Here is a 27,047-nt window from a genome sequence, read left to right on the forward strand (position 1 = left end):
GTTTGCTGGGATGTGATTGTAATAAAGCCACTTTGACATTGCTTTTTTTACCTTCTTTGCCATACCTTTCCATGCACCAGATATCTTGGGCTGCTTGGCCCCTTTTCTCCTGAATGTATCAGGATCCTGCTCCATGATCGAGTCTTGACGGCGTGGATAATCAGATGGTTGCCATAGCACTAAACGGTCTGAACCTAATGTAAGAGGGGCCCGCTAACTCTGTGATCTGCCAAACATGCCAAATACACCACCCCTCCCCCCATAATCAGAAGGTCTAGCCCCTGCAGCCTTAGAGGGACCAGCTCCTGTAGCTCTAGCTCTGGCCATATCCTGCTCTTGATGGTGCAATCGTCTGCTCTTTGCCATGGCCCGCCGCATATCCCTCTCCTCCTGATCTCTGTCCACATCAACAGGATCAACATCCCTATCATCATCTGAATCATCCAAGTATGATGACCGTCCCCGCACTGCATCATTTAGTGCTCTGTTGACTTTCCTCCGATCATCTTTCTTCTTCCCCTTCTGTTTTTGTAAATCCCTGAGTGCCTTGATTACATCTGGATGGGCCTTTGTGCATGTAATCACATCCTTTGAACTCCTAGTGATGTGACCCTTGAACCTACTGATGCCACTTGAGTATATTCTTTTGTGACAAAAATTACACTCTGTTTTATTTTTGTCTCCATCAATAGCCACACAGTATTGCCATGCTGGGTCAGTCCTCCCTCCTACTGCTGGTCTCTCGAGCTGTCCTTGTGGCTGTGTCTGTCCCCGTCCACCCTGGGAAGACCCAGTTCCCCTCTGACTCCCACTAGCAGACATGATGACTGTTGCATTCAAATAACATTAACAACATCATTATAATTTTTTATACACAAATAAACAATCATATGTGAAATTATGAATATTGCATGTATGATATAAATATGTAATCCTGTACTGATATACCTAAGCATAACTGCATAAGTGCATACTGTATAAGTATCTATTAAGTATTAATTGGCAATTCTTCATCTTATTTTTAAATACAAAATGAATTTTTACAATTTTCTCGGCAAAAAAAATAGGCTGCCCATATCAAAACCGGCGATGAAGCCACATGGGCAACACAACCAACAGTTGAAAAATACTTACATAATTATTCCATAATTTTCAAAACAATTTCCCCCATTTTCCCCTATTTTTTCCATTTTTCATAATTATTGATATTTTTATTAATATTTTAATATTTTTTGAAAAATAAAATAATTATTTATTGGGTCAAAAAATATTTCGACTCCGTGAGTTTGTAGATCGGCTCACGGAGTTCCACATATGTTTTTTCTATCATCATACAACCACTGTATCACTTAAAAAGTAATCATACAAGATAATCAAAATATAATTTTTTACTCACAAAAATAAAAAAATAAAATACTTTGTGAAAAAAAATTCCGACTCTGTGAAATCGTAGATCGGCTCATGGTATTAATTTCAAAATCATCCAACATCATTATAGCATGCATTTTGTCAAAAATTACTTGGAGGAGAATGGTTACCTGTTTGACGAAAAAACTCCCAGATCTGTGCGAAACGACTCCTGATCGACAGAAACAACGTGATATCTGGCAATAAGGAAGCAAGATGTACTCGTAAATGTCAAAGATCGGACCAAAATATGGTGAAAAGTGCGAAAAATGAGAGAGAGAAGCTCTGGAGAAGTGAGAGAAGAGAGAGAAATTCAACAAAAATCGAGTGGGAAATTCGGGCGAAATTCGCCCGACTTTCCCTATTTATCTCCAGAAGTCGGCGATATATTGCTAACGGTCAAAATATCGACCGTTGGCGATATATCGCCGAGAAAAGGTATATATCGCCGACAAAAGGTAAATTCGGTGTCGCTGGGGGGTGTCGTGTTGCCCCCCAGCGACACGTCAATTTTTTGCCCCATGTCAGCGATATATCGCCGACACGAGGAACCATGAGTGGAGGAGATGCAGGCCTTGCAGAAAATGATATATGGGATCTTGTGAGTCATCCTCCTCACAAGAAGACTGCTAATTGCAAAACATAGTTCAAGAACTTGATGAAATTTGGTTTATTGAAATTTCGTATATTTCAAGTAGTTTGGTATGGCAGAAATAATTAGCCATTCAAATTGAAAAAGATATTGTATTTAGGTTCAAAATCTAGAAAATTCTGGTGTTTTCAACTCGAAATCCCAGAAAATTCGGAAATCTCAATAATTGAGTATGACTTTACTTAATGTGATGTGTTAGTAGTCAGGGGCAGCAAAAATGTTTAATGGAAGGAAGGGAAAGATGGATTCTTGAGTTAACACTAGGCGCTAACTCGAGAGTCTTGATTTCCTAGTTAGGGTCAGTCTTTTATTTTGTTTTTTAGTATTTCCTTGTTAGGACTTTAGGGCTGTAGCCATATGTCTCTCTATAAATAAAAGTGATGTTTATTGGAGCCTTACAATTCATGAAAGGCCTCTAGAGGTTCCAATTCTTCTTTTTCTTCATCTCTTGACTATCGCTCTTCTCTTCTCTACCTGTTCTCTTATAGGATCTTGACTTTTTTAGCTACTATGTTCCATTGGCCCTTATATCAATGGTGATCTCTATGAGGAAGTTATATAAAAGTATAAAACAACCTCCTCGATTTGTTATTTTAGGGGAGAGTGGTATGGTGTGTCATTTGAAGAAGTTTCTGTATGGCAAGAAACAATTTAGTATTTTTCTTTGGCATGGTTTGGCTAGTTTACTTCTGTTGTACTTGATTTTGGGCTTACTCGTTGTGACAGTGACTATCTAGTATTTTTCTGCTGCTCTAGTATTGAAAGTTTGTCCCTTTGTTTTTTTATGTTCATACCATTATTATTACTGGAGATAATTATTTAGGGATTGATAAATTGAAGATATATTTGCAATAATAATTCTAAACTAAAGACTGGGAAGACTTAAGTACTTTTTGGGTATAGAAGTTGCTCAGTGTAGGAAAGGGATCTTTTGTCATAATGAAAGTATGTGATTGACCTAGTGATAGAAACAATGATGCTTGGGTCTAAACCTTTAGACACTGTATTGATCCAAACGTAATCTTATGCTGGAAGATGGAGATGTTCTTGATGATCCAGAGAGAGATCAATGGCGTTTCTTGAAATTGAATTCTTACTATGACTCGACCTGGGATTTTCTTTTTAGTTAGTGTGGTGACTCTTTTTTTTTTTGCTTCTTGAACTTCTCATTGGGATGTAGTTTTACGGATATTGACGTTTATAAAGAAGGCTCTTGGCCATGTTTTGTCTTACAAAGATACTGGTCATAGAAGTATAAGGGTTTTTCTGAGCAGATTGGGTTAAACATGGGCTACTACGCTCTGATTGGTGGCAACCTTGTATCATGAAAGAGTAAGAAATAGACTGTGGTGGCTAGGTCAAGCACAGAGTCTTGAGTATAGGGTTATGGAAGGGGTCACTTGTTAGTTGATATGGATTAGACAAGTGTTAAGAGAGCTTAGCTTCAATGATGATTCATCTATGACGATATGGTGTGATAATCAGGCGGCTATCCACATAGCTATGAATCCTATGTTTCATTAACGGACAAAACATAGTGACGTTGATTGCCACTTTGTGCGTGAGAAGCTACATCAACTGTTAATTTCTCTGTAACATGTTCGTACAGGAGAGCAATTTGCAGATTTGTTCACAAAATCTTTAGGGGCTGCTAGGGTTGATTATATTTGTATCAAACTGGGAATGTTTAATATATATGCTCTAGCTTAAGGGGGAATGTTAGTAGTTAGGGGCAAAAATGGAATGAAAGGGAAAGATGGAAATCTTGAGTTAGAGCCAGGTGCTAACTCAAGAGTCCTAGTTTCCTCATCTGAGTCAATCTTTTGTTCTATCTTTTATTATTTCCTTATTAGGACGATAACTGATGGCTCCTATAAATAAAAGTGATGTTTATTGGAGCCTTACAATTCATGTAAGGGCTCCAATCTTTCGTCTTCTTCTTCTCTTGCTTATTGCTTGTTCTCTTCTCTGCCTATTGCCTATTCTTTGACACAGGATGTATTGGATTGTCTTTTGTGGATGACATCTTATGCTACTCAACCCTCAGCCATATATGCTACCACTGGCATTGTGTGACTTGTATAACAATGGATTTGTGGGTTTCTTCATAGTTTGGTAAAGCATATCCCAGGATAGGTTACCTTCAGTATGTCGACTTTTTTTTTTGTGGGACGAATAAGTTAATATCATTAAAGCCTCAAGAAGGGGAAAGAAGAGATTAGAGAATGTACACGGGGGGAAAAGGCGTGTGGGTTTTCTTCATGGTTTAGTAAACCATATCCCAAGATAGGTTACCTTCAGTATGTTGACGATGCAAACTACATGTTGATTGTGGAATGTGGATGACAATTGTTAGAAAACAAGCATTAAATAATCAAAACAGCAGCTGAACTTGAACAAAGAAAAGAGAGAAAAAGAAGAAGAGAAGAGAGATGAAGAACCCGTAGAAGAGGCCTGTGATTCTTGCTTAAGAGTCTAGAATCACAGAGCCCTTTTATTTATAGCTTCTAATGAATCTAATACAACTTGAGAGACAAGTAATTGTCCTCTAGAAAAAGGAAACAAAAAATTACAACTTTAGTAACTTCCTAGCTCCTAAAATAGAAAGTTCTGAAAATAGAAACTACCACCAAAATAGAAACTATACTTTCTAAAAACTCCCAAAACTTATGTAGCAAGACTCCCACATTAAAAATAGAAAATATAATAAAAACAATAGCATAATACTGTTCACGTGAACAGTAAAAGCTGTTTTTACTGTTCACGTGAATAGTAAAAACACTGTTCACATGAAAGAACGGAACGTCAAACTACCAAATTTACATATACTCAACACTCCCCTCAGCTGGAGTGTACACAAAGAAAACTTCAGCTTGCACTATAAGAATAAACTTGAAAAGTAACACCAATCTTGAATCGTGTAACAATTGCAGATGTTGATAAACACTGAGAAAACTTCACCCAGGAGATAATAAAAAAAACTTTAATTCTTCATGTCAATAGAATCATCCAATATTGAGAACAATCGACGATGTTGAAGACGAACAAAGTCCATAAGTATAGCAGGATCAAAGACACTATCCATATAATGCCGGTAGTAGGGAAAATATCCACACTAGATCTTCAAAATTGTAACTCCAAAGTCCATATAAATGCTTCACAAGAACGCAAGTAGTAGGTAGGCAAAAAACATTATCCACGTAATGCCGGTAGTAGGGAGAAATATCCACGCTAAATCTTCAAAATTGCAACTCCAATGTCCATATAAATGCTTCACAAGAAGGCAAGTAACCGGTAAAGTATGGGTAGGTAAGAGACAATATTGATTATTGTGGACCAAGTTGGTAACGTAGTATGGGATACTACAGACCAAGTAGGTAGGTAAAGGACAGTATGGGTTACTGTGACCAAGTAGGTAAGGTAAAGGATAGTATGGGTTACTATGAATCAAGTAGGTAAGGTAAAAAACAGTATGGGTTACTTCGGACCAAGTAGGTAAGGTAAAAAACAGTATGGGTTACCGCGGACCAAGTAGGTAAGGTAAAAAACAATATGGGTTACTGCGGACCAAGTAGGTAAGGTAAAAGACAGTATGGGTTACTGCAGACCAAGTAGGTAAGGTAAAAGACAGTATGGGTTATTGCAGACCAAGTAGGTAAGGTAGTATGGGTAACTACAAATCAAGTAGGTAGGTAAAAGGGCAATATAGATAAAGATAGGTAATGATATTGTTGTAGAATACCATAAGTTGAGGGCAAAGATCTTCACAAATAATATCCATTAGCACATCTTGAGTGGATATAGAATAAGGTACCATTCTCCCCCTCACGTGTAGCATTACACGTGGACAATTAATGATGACCAGTGACAAGCATCTTAAAGTATGAGCACAAAAGAAACCCAAGAAGGAAAAGTAGCAGCCACAGAGCAGTGCATTATTCACCAGTAAAGCTGATCAATCAGCCGAAAATCGTCTCAAAGGACAAAGTCTTGGGGCACCAAGGGGAAAAAAAATTATGGACCACCGCTAACCCTTGGGCAGGAGCAAATTAGATCAGGAAAAAAATATATTGAACCAGCTTGGAATCTCAAAAAGAGTCGGCAGCAATCCACCGGAAGAAGTGTAATAACAATGCAAAGAGAGATAAGATCAAATCTCGGACCATAGCAGCAAACCGCAGATTTGAAACTCTAACAGATCTCGATATGAAGGAAAAATAGTCCTCTAGGTCTTTGTAGAAGTATTAGATAAAAAGAAGGCTAAACTTGATTTTGAAATAAACAAAGGAAGAAGTAGTAAAGCAAAAAGGTAGCAGCATAATTTTTCCGAAGAGAGAAATTCAATGAAACAGGGGTACTAGTATACGACTTGCAACTAAACTTATAGCACAAACAATGGAAGACAATACTTAGGTCTTGCAATACGAATTATGGGCATATCTTTGTAAGAATCAAGAGGAACCCAAGACATCAAGATAGAGATTGAACCAGATTTGCACACAAAAAAAAGGTAGTAGCAGCCTCAGTTGAATCAAATAGGTAGACATATCCCCAAAAAGCTTAGTGCCTTTTTGTAGTATTAATACATAGATACTTGGTGCTTCAAAAGTTAAAGAAGAAGGACAGCCATGCACAATTACTGCAGCGAAGGTTGGGGCTGCCCTAGATAAGAAAAAGGAAAAGAAAAGAAGAAGAAAAAAAACTGGGCCGCCAAGAGAGAGAAAACAGTCCCTGAGTTGATTAAACTTGCTCTGATGCCATGTTAGAAAACAAGCATTAAATAATCAAAACAGCAGCTGAACTTGAACAAAGAAAAGAGAGAAAAAGAAGAAGAGAAGAGAGATGAAGAACCCGTAGAAGAGGCCTGTGATTCTTGCTTAAGAGTCTAGAATCACAGAGCCCTTTTATTTATAGCTTCTAATGAATCTAATACAACTTGAGAGACAAGTAATTGTCCTCTAGAAAAAGGAAACAAAAAATTACAACTTTAGTAACTTCCTAGCTCCTAAAATAGAAAGTTCTGAAAATAGAAACTACCACCAAAATAGAAACTATACTTTCTAAAAACTCCCAAAACTTATGTAGCAAGACTCCCACATTAAAAATAGAAAATATAATAAAAACAATAGCATAATACTGTTCACGTGAACAGTAAAAGCTGTTTTTACTGTTCACGTGAATAGTAAAAACACTGTTCACATGAACAGTAACGTGAACAGTCAAACTACCAAATTTACATATACTTCAACAACAATATTTGTTTCTTTTTGTCATAAACTATGATATGGCATTCATATGTTCTACACCTAGAGAACAATGCAGATCGGCTCCATTGGACTTGGACTTTTAGTGAGATCGGTCCTTGATGAAATAATAGCTATTATTAGTATTTACTAATTACTGAAGTCTTGTATCTGGACTGTAGGAGAGTATAAATTATGATCTCCCCAAAAATTATGTACCTCATTATTATGAGAGTTTGACAATATTTTGAATGAGTTACGTCTTCTTCTTTTTTTTTTTTTTTTTTTTTCTCTTCTTTTTGTTGGGGGTGGGGGTGGGGGGGGAATGAATAAATAAATATCATTAAAGCCCCAAGAGGGGAAAGAAGAGAATGTACACAGGGGCGAAAGGGGGGAGGACTGAGGAGCAACAACCAGCCAGTAAGTGTGGGGCTGGAGGGGAGAACGTAGACAGCTAGACCTATCTGAAACAGGGGTGGGTGGGAAATAAGCTAGAGCCTGGAGGAGACGTCAAAATAGATGGCTTTCCAAATCATGTCTAGTGGCCTAGATTCGGAAGTCCATCTCCTAAGGTTACACTCCCACCATAGGTGGTTGATGTAGCATTGAAGACCAACTTAACAACCCGATCATAAATAGAGGAGCCTAAAAATGCTTTCAGGATCCAAGACCACTCTCAAGAAAAACCATTGGGGCATCTAGAGCGGGGCCAAATTTACGTCTTTACTTTTTTAAGATGCTTATTTTTGTTCTTTCGTATTTAAATCATGTGTGAATGTGCAATTAGACATTAGGGTCAACCATATGTTATAAATCCAAGGTGTGAATCCAAATTACCAATTTAGGCAACTATTTTTGTAGTGTGGTCATTTAAATGTGTGTATATACCCTAAAATAGTGTTTCCATGAATTTTTAGCCTTAGTTTAGCCTATGTTAGAGGTATGAGATATGAATATGAAATAGATGATAGTAGTCCCCCTATCATGGTTTTCTTGTTGCTTTAGGTTTTTTAAATTTGTGTCCTAGTCTAAGTGAGTTTCTTGTTTAGCTTTAGGCTTTATTAGATAAGAGTTGGGAGTTATATTCCTTGTGTAATTCTATTTTGGTATATTATAAATGTGTTGGCTTGTATGATGATGATAGATTCTATTGAGCAGCCCTATTCTCCAATTGTTCTCTCTTTCTTCTTCTTTCTACCTGGGACTGTAACAGCTTCTGGAATTGTTTACAGCCTAAAACCTGCGGCAATGAGTAATGACCCATCGAAACTTGATGAATTATACAGCATTTCTGCTAAGTTTCGTTGAAACTTAAGTATTTTGGTCTGTTGAGACACCAAAATGAAATGAAAATTTTAACCCTTGCTTTTAAGCAGGTCTTCACAATGAACCAGAAGCTTGATGGCATTGATTGACTGATTCAAGGCTAGACTTGTTCCAGAGGTTGAGTGCTTGCTGCATCTCCAGTAAGTTACCCATAAAATCCATAGAAGATATTAGAAATACAGAACAAATGTGACCATTTACATAGAAGAGATTTCAAATTTCCTTGTCATAATAGAGTGCGTTGCTTTTTACTCGCAAAAGTTTGTAGATGTCTCCAGAAATCAGTTGAGCAGGGATTGGCATTGAACATATTTTGGGTGAGTGTATGAATTCATAAATAATGGGGAAAGAGCCATAAGGCCCCAGGAGAGAAAAAAGGAAAAGCAGAAAAGAAAAGAAAGAACCAGGCTGCAGACGGGCAAAGCAATGGCTTGAAGGGAGACAGAAGTAAGGCCCTAGGCTCTGAAATTTGATAAAGCTTCTGTGAAGAAATGCAGGCATTGGTCCCGAGAGTCACCAACATACAAATAGGTTTGTTCCTGGGAAACCTGCACAAGGGAATACAAAATCAATGTACAAACCAATCCCATGAAGAAGAATATGAAGAAAAAATGCACCAGGTCTTTTTATCCATAATGATGCAGCTGTTCTAGTCAAAGGAGGGGAAAAAGATCCCTTGGTGGATTAAAAAGAAGCTATTATGGGTAGTGATGATAGATGCCTCCTCTTTCTGCCCTGTAGTAACTCTAGAAGAGGAGAGGGAGCCACCGTGTGGGAAGTGATGATGGATGCCTCCTCTTTCTGCTCTGTAGTAACTCTAGAAGAGGAGAGGGAGCCACTGAGAGGATTGTAGAGGAAGGGGGGGGGGGTTGTAGGTGGCAGAACGGCTAGATGTAGTGGTGTGTGGTGGTAGTAGGGAAGAACAAAGAGAGAAGCACAATTACCTTTTTGTTTATAGTATGATGGTGAACATTCTAGAATGAAAACAAAAATAAGGTACTCTTACAACACAATATTACAAATCTACATTTGCACCCATATACAACACTTTCCAATGATATGTAGTGGCTATATGCAAAGTCCTACTAGTTCTTTATTTTTTGAGACTTTTCTCTGGATTCAAAACCTGGTGAAGGTACCCAGGATTGTCTCACTCGACTGACTTTTTGTTATCTAAGCTCACCTGGTTTTTGAATGCTTTTCTTGCCAAACCCTGTATCTGTGGCCTTGTGTGGCAGAATAGGGAAGTTACTGTCCTTTTGTCCATGGCATATATTCCTTTAGTATAAATTCTCTGCTTTTCCAGCAACTGAAACTACCAGTCTTAGGTTGTAGACTTGTTGCCTGTGTTAATTTGTGCATGATTCTCCAGCCATTTTGGGCTTCCGTCTTTCTGTTTGTCTGATTTTTTCTCCCATCTGTTTTGCAGTGCTTTGGCTGCATTCTATACTCGCAATTTTGCTGAGAAAGTACCAGATATAAATCCGCCTCTACTCCAGGTTTTAACTTGTGCATTAAAGAAATATGATGCATTGGATAATTTCACTTTTTTTCCCCTGGTAAAGGGATAATTTCACTTGATGGTAGGATTATTGACTAAAATTTTGCTATTATCTTTGAAACCCATCCAATGACCATCAATTGGCCTCACTTGGCCTACACATTTGAGCTTATCACTCCATTCTTTAGCAGGTTGACCTGTGAAGTGACACAGTTCTTGTACAAAAATTGTAAAACTATGAACGTATTTTTTTGTTAATTTCGATACTCCATGTTTAGAAATGTATTCAGTCTGTGGTATCTCTCTCTTTTTATCCCTGTGGTTCTTACATTCTGTTGAGTTTCCATAATGAATCACCTAGAAGGTATTTCCCCTTTAATTCAGTTGCACGTCCTGTTGAGTACTGTATCCATTGGTTACTATTTCTTGACAAACACAAGTTGGTTTTTCATGGTTGCAGACTTGCAGTTAGATATCAGGATATAGTTTGCATTTTTGGGCAAGATCTTTCCATCAATAACTTTTGTTGGATTTACTTCTGAATGTGATATACAATCTGTTTTACAGCTCTTGGTGAGTTTCTGGCAAGATGAAAGTGAGCATGTGCGCATGGCTGCACGCTCCTTGTTCCACTGTGCTGCTGCAAGGGCTGTTCCACTTCCATTAAGTTGTCCAAAAACAACTAAGCATGAAATAATTCCGAGTTCTACAAATGGTGAAGAAGAGCATGGAAATTTAGTTAGAGATGTGACAACTACAAGCAGCGTGTCGGATTCAGAATGGGTTAAAGAAACAGAGGGCTGTTCACAACTTGAGGAGTCTAGCATACTTGCATGGCTGGAATCATTTGAACTGCAAGACTGGGTTTCTTGTGTTGGGGGGGCTAGCCAAGATGCAATGGCATCTCACATTATTGTTGCTGCAGCATTGGCCATGTGGTATCCAAGCCTTGTGAAGCCGACCCTTGCCAATTTGGTTATTCAGTCTTTAATGAAGTTGGCTATGGCCGTAAATGAGAAATACAGTTCAACTGCAGCAGAGCTCCTTGCAGAAGGAATGGAGGGCACGTGGAAGGCTTGCATTGGCCATGAAATATCCCATTTAATTGGGGACATAGTTTTCCAAATAGAGTTTTTAAGTGGTGGATCTGGTGACTCACCAATGCATGATCCAGCGGTACCTGTTACTATTCGAGAGACTTTAGTTGATGTTCTTCTTCCAAGCTTAGCAATGGCTGACTTGCCAGGGTTTTTAAATGCAATAGAAAGCCAAATTTGGGCTACTGCGTCTGATTCACCTGTTCATCTGGTATCTCTTATGACTCTTATCAGGGTTGTGCGTGGTTCTCCAAAACCCTTGGCTCAGTACCTTGACAAGGTTTGTAACCTTTCTTAGGGAACTCTACTCCTATTGCCTCTTTGTTTAGAGCTTTCGATGCATTCATACACATGAAACTCTCATGTTGGACGCTAGACATTGTTTATAAGAAAAGGCTCTCATTATCCATCAATCAGTATTTTTGCTTACGGTGATATTTCGGGCTAGGTGCTATCCCATCTGCAGCTTCAACAACTGATTTATTACATATCTCTGTGTTCTCTTTAGTGGTTGGATTTTATAGATGTGTTTTGCAATTATAACTTTCTGCACAATGTGACTTGAGATGGTTATATTATCTATGGAATCCTCCTTCCAGCATAAGCATCAATGGTGTTAGACAAGAGGTAATATGTAATTCCATTTTCACCCATCAAATTTCACTACTTAAGTGTACATCCGCTGTTTTCAAAGCTGATTGATTACTAAACCCAGTTGTAAGTGATTCTGTTAGTTGCAGATGGTAAGAGCAGATTTACATTCTTATGAAAAATTGTTATAACAAACACCATGAAATAAAGAATCAAAAAAGAAACAAAAACTAAAATACAGAGATTTGACGTGATTCACATTGATATAGTATGCTACATCCATGGGCAAAGAACAAGAGTTTTCTACTATGTAGAAGAAGAACAGAAGGAGATCTCACAACCAATCGCCAAGAATGGCGTTACGAGAACTCTCACCCAAAAACCTAATTGAAAATCCCAAATCTCTCAATTATAAGTGGTAGGCAAACATAAGATACATATATATATATATAGACTCTAATCGGGTAAATGGGTCCACCCATCGAGTCGGTTCATATCATACCGTGGGGGCGGCCCCCTCCACAGACCAAGATCAATGGTGGGCCATGGCCTTCCACTTCCACCTTAGATCTCCGCAAAACGGGTGATTCAGGTTGCCCACCAAATATGTCGGTGCGGGTCCATCTTCCAATTCAGGTACAAGAATTCAGGTCAAAATATAATAAGAATATACCCTTCATGTGACCAATACACTCTTCTTTTTCCTTTTTCTTTCTTGCTTTTTCTTCCCAAGAACTCCCACCATACTTGTGTTGTTCCACCCAACAAAACCATTTAAGTTCTATTATGACTCTTTTCTGCTATTTTTGGTTTTAACAAGTAAAGTTGTTGTGTTCCTCTGGAGAGTGAGTGGGTGTTGTGAAGACAAATGTTGGAGTTTAAGGGCAGAAGAGGAGGGGTATTGGTTTTGTATTTGAGCTTCTTATTTGTCATTCTTGTCTCCCAAGAAGAATCTGAAGGCATAAAGTATAGGCTGCGAATGATATCACTGGAGGGTTTTTATGGGCTATTGGGTAATCAATCTTTTGGGTGTTGGTTTTATCTGGCAAAGAGATAGTGAGGTCTTTGGCCTGTGGATTCAGGTGTGTTACTTCTGAGGAATGAGAAGTACTGCTACTGTGGTATTCAGTAGCTATGGATTCAGTAGGTAAATCAGGTGGAATTTATGATTGCATCTCCTTTGAGTACTTTCATCTTTCCTGTACATCAAGTTGAGGACTGTTTAGTATTATGCCTACTATATTTAATTTTCTCTGGTTAGTGCTTTGGTCCCTTATTACATGTGATTCTGGATTTCATCAAGGTTTCTTGACAGTTTGCTCAGCTAAACCTAGAAATGAAGGGAAAAACTAGCAGCTTTGGAAAAGCAAATCTGAAAATGTAGGAAATCTCACATCACTGAGAAGGAAACTGAAAATTTTCACAAGCTTTTTACTGATTCACTTGAAAAAAAAAGGGGTGAACCCAGTGCCAACTGCTTCTGCACAAGCAGAGTTCGGAGGTGGCAATTTTCCTACACAGCCTTACACCCAGCAATTTTTGCTGAGAGGCTGCTTCAAAGCCTTGACCTCAGGCTACAACTGTGGTCCACCAACCATTGCGCCAAGACCTGCCCCTTACTGATTCACCAGTAAAACCAATAAAAAGGCACCCTGAAGAAACTAAGAAAGAAAGCTACTGAGACACAGGTGAGAATTGACAACAAAGGCAGCAAATGTGCCCCTTTTTTTTTGGACGTGTTGGTATTCCATAAAAGAGCTGTTGACAATGGTGCGCTTTTTTTAACTTTTTTATTTTCAGGTGGACTTGCAGGCTAACCACACTGTCGATAAGATCTTCAATTCAGCAGCCTGTAGGATGAGATAGAAGACTGAGTTGGACTCTTAAACACCAAGAAACATGCAAACTGAATTTTAAACACCAAGCTTCAGCCTAGATTTTTCACACTAGACAAAGCACCTTGCACACAGGAGAAGGCAGCATTCTGCTTTGCAACAGCAAATATTATCCAACTCTAGTCTAATGGACAATGATGAGGTATTAAGTAGGGGAGCCTTAGGCCAATTACAGGTCCTGATGGGACTAGAAATATAAATTTCAAAATAAACATAACATTACCCTTTCAGTTCTTGCATAAAGTGAATGAATCCTACTTAACTAGTGCCAGGAAAAGTCTTAAATGTCCTGACCTAAATTAACCCAGGAGCTGGACTATTTTAATCTCTGGAACATCGAAAAAAACTAATAAATTAGCCCATTTTCGTCCTCAGATTTGGTACCCCTATTCTAGGCCCACAGAGTAGGCCCATTACCAAATAAATCTTTGGAACATAGGTTCAAAACTTATGTCTATCAATCCTAGGTTAGTTCTAGAGGAAAGGTGTTGGATCAGATCTATATGAATTTGATCAATGAACTTTGGCTTTTGTTGTTGGTTTGTTGTGATTCAGAATGTTTCTTCCTATTGGAATGGAGTGATTGGTGTGAATCCAATCATCAACTTGTAGTGGGAACCTCAGGTGCCATTGTTCTTACTGTTATTTCATTTGGTTATTGTTCTGTTACTTATTTCACTGCAATTTTGTCCGTTGTTGCTTCCTGCTATAGCCAGTACTACCTCACTAAGACTGCTGGTTTTTAAGGTGTTACAGCTCTGATTTAGGTTCTGATTTCAGTATACTTCACTCTATACTGTCTGTCTTTCATAATCTGTTTTCAGTTCCTGATTCTGCTGGCTACATTACAATCCAACTTCAGGTAGGTTTGGTTTCTACGGATTTGAATGCTGAAACTGTTACCTTTACACACTGCTCTATTTCATTTGATTTCAGTATCATGCATCAAGTTTTAGTTGGGTTTCATAATTTTCTATTCTGGATAGTTAGGCCAAGTTCTAATTTGGCTTAATTGCCCTCTTCTTTGTGTCACTTGAAATGCTCATATTATATGATCTATACGTTGACTCTCGTTAAAATTTCAGCAAGGTTTTGCGCCTTTAAAGGAGAAATCAATCTGACTTGTAGCTTGATCTTATCCTTCCATTTCATTTTTCACTTAAACCTGGAACTTTACGTTTCTGTTTCCAATTCTGTGTTAGTACTGGTTTAGCCGTTAATTCGGAACTATATTACTAGGCAATGGTGGACATACTAATGGCCCTCTAGGCGAGTGAGCCTGATTCCCAGTTGTGTGCTTATGTTCTCATTTTGGCGAGTTTTGTGGGTTGGGTAATCAATAGTGACCTAGTTGGTGCCCCAATGCCCCCACTTCCCTTTTATGTTTCACAGTGCCCTTTTCAAACGAATTGCAAGTTGCAACTCATTTTGCATACCTGCAAAAGAAAGGGAGTTAAGTTTATCCTCATTTATTTTCTCAGCAAGCAAATACACTGAAGATGATGTGATTGTTAAGCACCTAAATGATGCCTAGGCTTCACCTTGGCAACTGCTAAGCTACAGATCCCTTATTGACTAGATGTTTTGAGTCTTGACAACTCTGGCCCTCACCTTTTTTATTTTTAATTTATGAACAACATAGAGCTGTCACTTCATTCATTAGACTTTTCCATTTTCTCTGTGGTGATGAGGATTTTCAATGCTACTTGACATTCCATTCCCGGTTTAATGGTTGGAATTGTTTTAATTGCAATATGTTAATGATCCAGGGTTTATTTCATAGCATCTGAAATACATCTGGAAAAGACAGGTCTTGGGTTGAGTGGAATGACTTCTAGGTACAATTCAGAATTGATCCATTTCCTAGATCAACAGTCATCATTTTCTGTTCAGATTTTCTTTTGCTGTCCTAGATGCAAGTGTTTTTTTTTTCTACCATGCTCTGCTTTCAAAATGAAAATTTGTAAACTCAATTCCTACAGCTGACCGTCCTAATACTTGTACGTAGTCGATGAAGACAAACTCATTCACTACAGGTGACCGTGCTGTAATTGTAAATTGTCAATAAAAAAGATTTTCTGTTTCTAGGTGAATAAAAATATATTATAAATAACCCAAAAAGTATAGAAGGGGGAGGGGGACCACAAGGCTATGTGTGCCTCGGGGATAACAAAAGAGTGTAGGCCCCAAGTAACAGCAATATGCCTGTTCCTTGGGGATTCTAACAATGCTTGGGAGCGAGGAGAGAGAGTCTAGAGCTGACATCCTTAAAGATGGCCTTCCAAATCTGCTCAGTAGATCTGGATTTGGAAGTCCATTTGCAAAGGTTTATCTTAGTCAAATATGATTAATTCACATGCCAAATACAAGCTTTCCCACCCTATTTGCAATAGAGGGACCATAGAAGGAAGAGTTGAGCCAATGGCTCTCAGTCTAGAAGGACTGAGCACGTCTACACCAGGGCTAGCAAAGAAGAGGTGGCTAGTCTTCTGTGTCAGGTCAGAAGATGCAAGTGGTGGGCGGGGAGCTTGGATGGATTGGCTAATGAGAAGAGATTGGGTGGAAGGTAGTGGGAGAGGGCTCTGCAGCAGTGAAAGCTTGGTGGTGGATATGACCTTTGAACCAGATTAGATTGCCCCAGAAAACCTTAGGGCAAGAGCACGGGCGTGGTTCCAAGTAGAAGCCAAGGAGAAGGAGCCTTTCTTGAATGGAAGCCAAAAGAGGGTGTCCAGATGAGGGGGAGGGGTTTGAGAAGGGAAGAGAAGGGGCAAAATCTGAGCTCTAAGGCAAGATGGAAGGGGATATTCCATACTCCATTAGAGATGGAGGAGAGAAGGAAGTCTTTGTGGATCTCAAAAGAGTAGATTGTTCTAGCTCCTACAAGGTTGAATAGGATATCAGGAGGATGCCAAGGTCGAGCTAGAAAGAGATCTTAGATCCATCTACAATACTAGGAGATGGCAGAGAGGGCAAGTGGGCAGAAGGCTAGGACAGATCTCCAAGTCCCAGAGGAGTTTCTAGGGTGGGACAATCTAGGTAGAGTCTTTCTTGAGGAGGTGAGAGTATACCCAATTGCCTAAATGGAGTTCCTTTAGAGGAGACTTTCTAGATGAGTTTGAGGAGACAGGCAATGTTGTAAGACCTAATCCTCCAGATGGCCAAGGCTTCCTTTAGATTTGGGTCTACAGATAGAAGCCCAGTTGGTGGGGTGGAGAGACTTAGGGGATTCTTGAGCTTTTTGAAGGAAGCTGCAAAAGAGAGATTCTATGGCATGGATAGTGGATATTGGGAGAGCAAAGATTCCACACCAATAGATATAGGAGGCCTGGAGAATAGATTTAATGTGCATGACTCTACTTGCATAAGATAAGAGTTTGCTCCTCTAAAGTTATAGCTTTTCACATAATTGGTTAGCTTTGTTGAAGATCAAGAGGTCGTCTACAAAGGCACGATGAATGAGGTTGGGGGATTTGCACTTGGGGAGAGGAGAGGCGAGGTGGAGATCCGTTTTGCATTGAATACTCTGAGAGAGGATTTCAAGATTAAGGGAGAAGAGGTAGGGGAAAAGGGGGCAGCCATGGCAAATGCCAACATGGGAAGTGAAAATAAAAAGTTTTGGTTGTTTTCCATGTGTGGTTGTGAGCATGGTGGGAGATCTCGCAAGATATCTCATTTTTTGAGATAGGCGAGATGAGTTGGAGGTCGAGAGCAGAGAGTTGGGATATCTCGCTCGAGATCTCGCCATATCTTGCCATATCTCGCCCTGGATCTCGCCGGAACTCTCAATTTTTGCCTTTTGTTGTGGATTTCTGCTGAATTTTCACTTGCAACTACTCTTAGCACATCTACAACATCGAAGGAAGATCAATCATTCTCAACTTGTCTTATAAACTTATGATTTAATGACTTATATAGAACTTCTAATGGTTGTATAATTTTATTATTCTATTCTTGAAAATTGAGATTGTGATACTCGTATGGATGGAATTTTGATAATTAAGGTTGCTTGATGCATTTGATACACTTGCTTTTCATTTATATGCCTTAAAGGTTTTATATTACATGTTGCATAACCTTGCATTCCCTAATCCTACAACATTTCAATTTCACACTATGGGTAGACTTAGAAATCATGTATAGGGCTTTTTTCGACAAATCCAAGGCCACCAATGTGTTCACAATGCCTTAAATAGTCTAAATACCAAGTTTCAACCCAACTGGGACCCTAAAATCCACCGAGTTGATGCCAAAAAATTGTATATCTCGACTGAGATCTCGCTGAGATGGTTGAGATCTCAGTTTTTTTAGGAGGCGAGATCTCGCTCGAGAGCGAGATCTTCTACCATGGTTGTGAGTTACTAGCTTTGCCTATTCTTCCAAATGATTCTTCTACTTACTAATCATTTCCTCACTATTTTCATGGAAGTACCATTATCATAAACTTGATTTATTTTGACCATTGGACATTGGTTTTTGAGCCTTTTGGATGTAAACATCACCAACTTATAGTTGATGAAAAACAAACTCATCCACTAAAGGTGACAGTGCTATAGTTCTAAATAGTCCATGAAAATGTTTTGGTTGTTTTCCTTGTGTGGGTGTGAATTACTAGCTTCGCCTATTCTTCCAAATGATTCTTCTGCTTTTCACTTTATTTTCATGGGGATGCCATTATTCATAAACTTGATTTATTTTGATTACTTCAAATTTTTTGAGCTCTTGGATATACATGTCACCAAAGTAAAACTATTTTAATCTGTAGGTCTCACAAGTTTTGGTCTTGATCTGATTTGGTACATAGTTGTAATTTAAATTTTACTGACTGGGCTCTTTTTAGCGCTTCTGTTAAGGGATCTAACATTTGGACAGATTTGCAGGTGGTAAATTTTATTTTACAAACTATGGACCCTGGGAACTCAGTAATGCGCAAAACTTGTTTCCCAAGCTCAATGGCAACATTGAAGGAAGTAGTACGGGTTTTCCCAATGATAGCTTTGAATGAGGCATTATCACGACTGGCTGTTGGGGATGCATTTGGAGATATTAACTGTGTCACTATTCGGGTATATGACATGCAAAGGTATTGAAAGAGGATTTATAAAAAGAATAAATAGAACTTTAGGGAGAGGTGAGGCTTCCTATTGTGGCAGTATGCCATTCATGGAAAATCATCTTGGAAGATTCTGAACTCCTGCATAATTAAGTGCATCTGGTTGTTTATGGTTGTCAAATTAATGGAGCACCTGTGGCATTGTTGTCAGAGTACTAGGTGATACAACACATTTGAATGGGGTTTATAATTAAAGCAAGACCAACAAGGCATCCATCAAAAAAAAGGCACCTGGATGCCTAGGTGCTGCCTTGACAACTATGACCTGTTGAATTGAATCCAACTGCAAAATTGTTGCAAAATTGCATCAACAATTTTGCCGTTGGAGGGGAAAGAGAAATCCAATAGGGCAGTTAGGCTGTTGGTCATTCCAAATTTTGAGAAATCAGAGGGGTTTTGTTAATTGGATGATTTAATATGATGAATTATGAAAACTTTTCTTTGGTGGAGAGATGAGAAACAGTTATTTAGGCATTAATCCGTACCTGTTTTTTGTCCAATCTTTTTGTACTTTTGTTCACACTAATTATAAAAGAATTGCTTTAGTGGTAACCAAGGTGGTAAATTGAGAAGTTATAACCTTCCTTTTTTGCCGCTTGTCCTCGAAAAGGAAATTCTATAGCTAAATGGGTAAAAAGGATTTTCATAATAATTTGATAGTGTAGTGTAATAGTGAGTTGAAGTGAGACCCACCAACAGTAGGGCCCATAATAGGTTGCATCAGAACAGCGAAGACCAAAGTGATTGGAAAATAAAGACTAAAGGTAGAATAGGGGATAGGGAAAGGGATTGGAAGGTTACCATCTGAGCCTTGGGTGTCTAATCCTCAGCTATCTCAGCTATTGAATGGAAGTGTTTATCCGACCGGAAACCTGCAAGAGATTTAGTAGTTAAATCTGAATTCAAGTACAACTGAGGGAGCTTATTTATAGCTTGGACTAAATTTCATTACATAGAAAGTCCCAAAAATAGAAACTGGTGAAACTTAAAGGAAACAAGTGACTAAAATAGAAACTTAAGAAAATGGAGATGTCTAATCAAAAGCTGAACCTGCTTTCTGGATCTGAAATTAGAAACCAATAGAGACTTCATAAATTAGCTTTTCAGACATGCAAAGACAGCCAAATTAGAAACTACTAGGCAGAAACTAGTGGAAATAGAAGCTTAATAGGTAGAAGTTGAGCTGACTGGTCAGTGACCATTATTGCCAAAATCGTGGGGGATCATCTTGGTCCTTCTAGAAGGCCTGCTGGACTGGTTTGATCTGGTCTGGTCCTGGTTCGAGCCTGGTTCGAGGGGCCTTGGTTCTTTTTCTTCTTCTGGCCAATATTGCTATTTACATCAGCTCTCCCCCTCTAAGAAATACTTAAACCTTGAACTTTGAGAAGGGTAGTTCTCATCCTTGTGTTGTGCACTTCTTTCTTCAGTTCATAGCAGAATCCAAGTAGTTCCTTGAAGATATGAATGTAATCCAGAAGATGTGGCATTTGTTTTACAGTGCACTTTAGTGGGATGATAAATTCCACATGGTCAACTTCAACACCCTCAGACTTATCCGTGGTATCATCCACATATGTTGCAGCAACCATTTCTGACTCTGACTTGAACTCACTACTACTTTATTTGGTGTTCTTAATCTTCTGATTCTGGCTTGCCATTATGTGATAATGAGTTGTCATTGCCTAGCATTTTGAGTTCGTATGTAAAATGACAGAATTTTTGCCATAATGGAAATAACTATCTAATACCGAAAGGATAAAAAGATAAGGTCCCAACTCCTCCCCCCGCCTCAAAAAGAAATGATTACGATAATATTTTCCCATTGTAAAACAGTTGATGTCTTTTCTAACCTAAGTAATGTATAATGTTATTCCCATCTGAAAAACATAGAGCATAGATGAGCATGTTAAACTTCCATAGACTAAAGGCTCAACTATTTATGATAAACTGATAAAAGTGCATTTTTCAAAACCAATACAAAAAAGAATTGTAAAGAGAAATGGCCAAAAGTTTCCCCCAGAAGTTGTGAAGTTTGAGACGCCTCCAAGACTAATCTCCCCATCCCCAAACCTAAACACCCCCCCCCCCCCCCCCCCCCCATAGAACTAATGGGTATGTCTTATTCTTATTTTTGGAATTGGAATAATTGTTATTATTATTGTTGTTGATACTTTTACTGGGGGGTTTAAAGGTGTAGAGTCTGTTCACATTTAGGCAGTTCTTAGTAAGGATGGTTGCTCATTGGTTCAATTGTGTTTGGAATATGTTTAGATGTCTCTTTAAGTTTTAAAATCATCCATAGAAGCCTATTTCAGTTCTGCATGTTCATGTCATTCTGTTAGTTATGGGAGTTTCCAATGAAAAACTTGTTAACACTATGATATACACTTGTCTTTCAATGCAGTGTTTCAAAAACAAAGGTTTTGGATGCAAGCGGCCCTCCTGGGCTCCCAAGTTTACTTCGAGGAGCTTCAGACTCTACATCAACCACAGCGATTTCAGCTTTAAGTTTCTCACCTGATGGAGAGGTATGCAGTATGATTAAACTACTTGTCCTTAAATATTGACTTCTTTCACTTTTATTAAAATGTTTTCTTATCTTACTCCAGAAAAGGGGATCTCTTATTTTTATCCATGTTGATATTCCACAGGAAGTGAGAGTGCCTTATCTATCTTGAATTTATCAACTTATTTAATGATTTGTAATCAATTACAATTAGCTTCCTGTTATATTTCTCATTTGTTCTGACAGATCACTTGTAACTACAGGGTCTAGTTGCGTTTTCTGAACATGGTTTGCTGATCAGGTGGTGGTCACTGGGATCTGGATGGTGGGAGAAGCTTAGTCGTAACGTAGCTCCTGTCCAGTGTACCAAGCTGATTTTCGTACCCCCATGGGAAGGGTTCTCACCCAACTCTTCTAGGTCAAGCGTAATGGCAAGCATAATGGGGCATGACAGACAAGTCAATTCACCGGTTGGTTTTTTCCCCTCTCAATTGCTACTTCCTGCATGGATCTGCTAGACAAGATATGTGAGCTTTTTATTGTTAACTTGATGCTCTGAAATCTTGCTTTTGTCCTGCAAATAAATAAAATTAATCTGCTCGCTGTTCTAAGCATTTCTCAGTTTTCTAATTTTATTAACCAAAATTTTCGCCATAAAAAACGCCCATGGCAGAAGAGTGTTTGAACCATGTGTATTCCTTTTGGCCCCCCAGCATCTAGAATGGGTGAGGTGCACACATTACCTAACATTTACAGAGAATGAACCCCCAATTTTGAACCAAGAGGGTCATCTGGTTAACATTTTTTTTCTCTTCAAATATTTATTCATGATGCATCTGCTATTTCATTTGACCCAACTGTCAAACCTTCAACTTGAACCTAGTTCTAAACTGGTCTAAGTGACCTGATTTATTTCTTACGTGACCATCTTAAAAACACCATCCTCATTGGGTTGTTCTCATATGTATGATCCCTTGCTCCCATAGTGCCATCTCCACATTTTATTTATTTTCCTGGAAACAAGTATTAATATATATTTTCAAAATGTAAGCGAAGTAGTATAAGTTTATGATCAGTCAAGGGAGCATGTCACTGGAGATGAGCAAATGAACCCCTCCACTCCAGCTCCCCTTCTGCCTCCAGCAGATCCCACCCGATGGACCACCTCTGTTGCGCTGTCCTCCCCTCAACTCCTTTCTTGGACATCTCTCCACCCCACCTCCCCTTCTCCACTGGGTATTTCCACCCCCACCCCCCCCCAAAAAAAAAAAAAGAAAAAAGAAAAAATTATGACTTGCTCTAATGTGCCCCCCCCCCTTGCCGCGTGTCCCTCGTCTCCTCCAATGAGCCCATCTCTCCTCTCCCCCTTAACCCCCCCCCCTCCCAAACAGTCCCTTCCGGCCCACCTATTTGCCAACTAACCCTCCTAAGCCCACCTAGCCCGTCAAACCCTTTAAACAACTCAAAACCACCAGCACAACAACTCAGAACCACCAGCACATCCCTCAACTTAATTCCCCGAGCCCACCCCTCTTGGTTTCCCCTCCCTCTCTCCCTTCTTGTGGGCCTGGACCTGGCTGAAACCAAATTCTCCCCCCCCCTCTTTGTTTGAGGTTTCGACACCTATTCTTCTGTGTTTGTGGTTGACATTGACTGTGGCCAAGCTAGGGGATCTTCCGATTATGAAACCCCTTCTCCTTCGCTTTGGTGTAGCAGGAGAAGCACCCACTCTAGTAAAGGGTGCCACCACCTAAGCTTCGCTGAAGAAGAAGAAAAATAGGAGAAATTAGTTTTGTTACTTGAGTTTGAGTTCGTCTTGGGTCTTTGTTCTTGGCCTTAGTGTCTAGTTCTTTTCTTTGCTTTTGCTTTGAGTCTTATTGGCTTCGGTAAGGCACTGCCCTTTGCTTTCTTCTTGTTTCAAACCCCCCCCTGCTTTTTTCTCTCCTTTTGGTTAATGAATAAAAAAAAATTTAGTTTCATTGTAACCCTGTTTATTTCAGGATAAAGCAAGAGGCTCTGATGATGTGGACAGTCTGAAGCTCTTGATCCATAACCTTGATCTCTCTTACCGGCTAGAGTGGGTTGGTGAAAGGAAAGTTAAGCTCATGCGACATGGGCAGGAGTTGGGTTGTTTCCAACTTTAAGCATGCGATAGTGAGAGTCGATTTGGCCAAATTGTTGGCAACTTCGGTAGAATGTGCAGATTGTAAGCTTGAGTCGCAGTCCTTTTCAAAGTGGTGTTAAAGCTGAGATCAGTGTCAGCAGCAATGTGTCAGGGTTTTGAAAGGATTAGGACTGTCCAACTGAAATGCCACATTGATGTATAGCCACAATCGTATTCCTCTATCCGATGAGAGGTACCTGAAATCTGTTCCTAGCCTATACTGCAACAGTCTTTCCCAGGTGTGATTCTTCCACTCTAAAAGAAAGGGAAAAGGAGGAAAATGAAGAAAGTGAAGGCCCAGGCAACTGAACAAATCTGGGTTCATGTTATCATGGAGAAAGTTTCGGTCAAAACCTAAGTTTCAGCCCAGCAAAAAACCAAAATTTTGGTGAAAATTTAATTTTTTTTTATATTTTAATTTCAACCCTAGGTTTTGGATTTTATATGACTTTCATTTCATTTGATTTTTTGCCTTCTAGCTATTTGAAGCATAATAAACATGATGGAATTAGTATTTTGTTCTAAAAGACCAGTCAAAAATTATTGTTCTAGTATAATGATTGGTTTTGAAAAATACAAACTATAATACATACATGCATAGAATTATTAGCATACATGACCGTTTGATGGAAGGGTTATAAATACAACAAGTCAATAAAATACAATGATCAATTAGATCAAGTGATGGTGTTTCATATGTATTAAGTTTAAGTTCATATATCATGTATACATATGTATTTTAAAATTTAGAAAATAATTTTTAAGATAAAAAAATTTTAAAAATAATAATAATAATAATTGTAATAATCTAAACATGAATTTGACAAGACACAATCATAGACCAGTAGTCTTAGACTAAGCTTAAATTAATTTTAAAGCAATACAAGATCATTTAAGGTTTGAAAAAAAACAAAAATAGATAAATAGAAGTTTGGAAATGTTGGGTATGACTCATGCTTCACATTTTGATGGTGAGGAGTTTTTTTTCTTGTATTTTAGGCTTAGACTCATGAATAGTTGTTATGGCTTAAAAGTGTTTGAAGGTAAAAAGAAAAAAAATGAAGGCAAAATAGTTGTGGAAATTGGATGAAATCGGATAGAAATTAACAAAAACCAAGGAAAAATAAGTTTTGGTGTTGAAACCTGCGAAATTTCGGTCGAAACTTGTGAAATGGTCGAAATTTCTGAAAAATAAGTTATGGCTTAAAAGTGTTTGAACTTTAGGGAAATTCTTAGAGTTTTGTTTAATTTTAAAATTTTGTGGATATTTCGGATGAAATTTGAAATTTTTTCCAAGCGTGTTACCGTCTCTCATTTAGCACCCGCTATTGAGTGTTCATGCTACTATTTTTAATTGTTTTTACTCCTTTCCGAGAATTAAATCCTTGTGGATTCTTTGAGGAAACAATAATCATTTTGGAAAATGAAATTTTGTTATTTTAAACATTTCATAGCTTTTTACCCTGCAAAAGGTTCGACTTCTTTCTTCGTGTTGGACATCATTGCTTGATGGAGGAGGTTTCTCCCTAACCAAACAAGAGAACATTTCCCACGATGCTTTAATACACTCTCCCTCTAGCATTAGCTTTTTAGTTTTGTCTAACGGAGTTTATGATGGAAGATGACAGCTGCAGTGTGAGGCTCAACAAGAATAACCATGAAATGTACGAGAGAGTTTCATGTTAGCTGTGTTTGTTTGCTGGAATAAAGGTTGGGTGGAAAAATTATTGAAAAAAATCAAACTTTTCTTACTTTTCCTTTAAATCCTAAAAATGTAAATTGTTTGGTTGCTTGGGGTGGGAAAGTGAGAGATAAACTTGTCCGGTGATGTGGGTGGCAACCCAACTTTCTCACCCCAAGCCTTTTCAAAATCTCACAAAAAAGTGTGGAATTTTGTGGAAAAATATAGAAAAAAAATAAAATGTGAAACTCACAATTAATACTTTTCCACATTTTCCTTTCTTTCTCTTCTCCTTCAAATCACTACACATGAGGTTCACATATATTTTTTTTTTTTCCCATCTCACATTTGCAAACAAGCGCAGTTTTTAAGGAGTAAGGTGAGGGTCAATAAACTTACCTGTGGAAGCATCATGATTCTTGTTTCCATTTTTTTTTCGTGTAATTTTCTCAACTAAAATATCTGAATTCAAATCACTTCTCCATCAAAGAGAGGCATTTCATGCTTCTTTATCATATAATAGGGGTGAGCTCTATGTGGGATTCACCTTTAATTCATTTCTATTTATATTTAAAGATAGATTCTACCCCTATTGTGTGGTGGAGAAATTTGAGAAAAACACATACGTTTACAGTTTTATCCTGACCACTAGAGAATCCAAATTCAAGATATCCAATCTGTGTATAGGAGAAGAATATGATTCAATTTTTTAGTTCAAAGTTATGGTGAATAAGATCCTATAGGAACATATTAAACCTTGTAAGGGTTTGTAGATCTAAAGATAGTGTGGTGAAAATGAATGAAACTCTTTGCCATTTTATTTCAAATGTATGCACCAGCAATGTTATTTGACATAACTTATATTGAAAAACAAATCAATTTCTCAAAACCAAATACAATTCGGCCTCAATTAGGATCTCTTGAAAAAAGAAAACTTTAAACTATAAATTTAGATGTGAGTGCAAACTCCCAAAAGCTCATGGATTTCGACTCTCTTAGCTTCACTTACATGGGCCAATCATTTCATGGGCTGGACTTTGATGTGGGCCTCATCCTTGGGATCATTTAAACAGTGAATTAGTTAATTAATATTTTTGATAATTGAGAGTGCCTTGATACACTGTTTTAGAATCTTCATTAGGCTATGCAAATAAATCAATCCTATTTGTTCAATATGGCTCATGCTTCACATTGTGTTACCGATAGACACTGGGTCTGATGAGGCCGCACCAACGGGTGCCCCCACAGCCTGTAGATGGTCTAGGTTTCATTGGGCCTCGGAGTTTCTTTACAGTTTGGGTTTGGGCCCATGAATAGCTGTGGCTTAGGGTTTCTAAACGCATATATATATTCTCTAACAGAACATCTGATGTGATTGTTTTCAAGAAGAACATAGTGAAAAATCTAATGTTGGACGTAGCCTCACATTGAGATGAACCAAGGTAAAATATCTCTCCGTCTTCCTTTTTTCTATTCGATTGTGTGTGATTCATTACTCTAATTCTAACACTATTGAAGTCCATGCCTTGTAATTTTTATTTTTATTTTTGGTTCAAAGTCCATGCCTTACACAACCCTGCCCTTTCACAGGGTACTTATAATGATTTCATTCCCTTTATAAATAAGAGACTCAAGACCCATAACACTCTTATACCTAATTTTTGTACTCTTTTTGCTCTTCTCAATCTCCTATTACACCAAGCTGAAATTTATTAATTTTTTCTTTTATCTGTATGATATCGATACAATGTGGTTCATTTGCATCATTTTGTCTATATCACTATCACACCACATACCAAATGATACACGTATATATGTCATATCATTATTGTATTATATTTATTCTGTATGGCCCTGGCATAGTATAAGGGGTA

General features: G+C 38.3%; 1 protein-coding gene across 3 annotated transcripts in view; it reads left to right on the plus strand.

The window, feature by feature from the left end:
- The window catches only part of LOC149029856 (Transducin/WD40 repeat-like superfamily protein), a 37,395-nt gene extending 13,230 nt beyond the window's left edge, over positions 1 to 24,165 (plus strand). For 2 of the 3 annotated variants that reach the window (XM_089142197.1, XM_089142198.1), the window contains exons 4-9: positions 10,058 to 10,127; positions 10,697 to 11,506; positions 18,590 to 18,792; positions 21,227 to 21,350; positions 21,592 to 21,798; positions 23,329 to 24,165. In XM_089142197.1, coding sequence (XP_088998323.1) covers positions 10,058 to 10,127; positions 10,697 to 11,506; positions 18,590 to 18,792; positions 21,227 to 21,350; positions 21,592 to 21,798; positions 23,329 to 23,472 — 1,558 coding nt within the window. In that variant the 3' untranslated portion in view covers positions 23,473 to 24,165. Of the gene's footprint in view, positions 1 to 10,057; positions 10,128 to 10,696; positions 11,507 to 18,581; positions 18,793 to 21,226; positions 21,351 to 21,591; positions 21,799 to 23,328 lie in introns of those variants that run through there. The other variant, XM_089142199.1, reaches the window with a different exon arrangement.
- Positions 24,166 to 27,047: the final 2,882 nt, after the last annotated feature.

The sequence above is a fragment of the Hakea prostrata genome, chromosome 1, assembly GCF_041222555.1.
Source record: "Hakea prostrata isolate BN-2017 chromosome 1, UWA_Hpros_2, whole genome shotgun sequence".
Lineage (NCBI taxonomy): Eukaryota > Viridiplantae > Streptophyta > Magnoliopsida > Proteales > Proteaceae > Hakea > Hakea prostrata.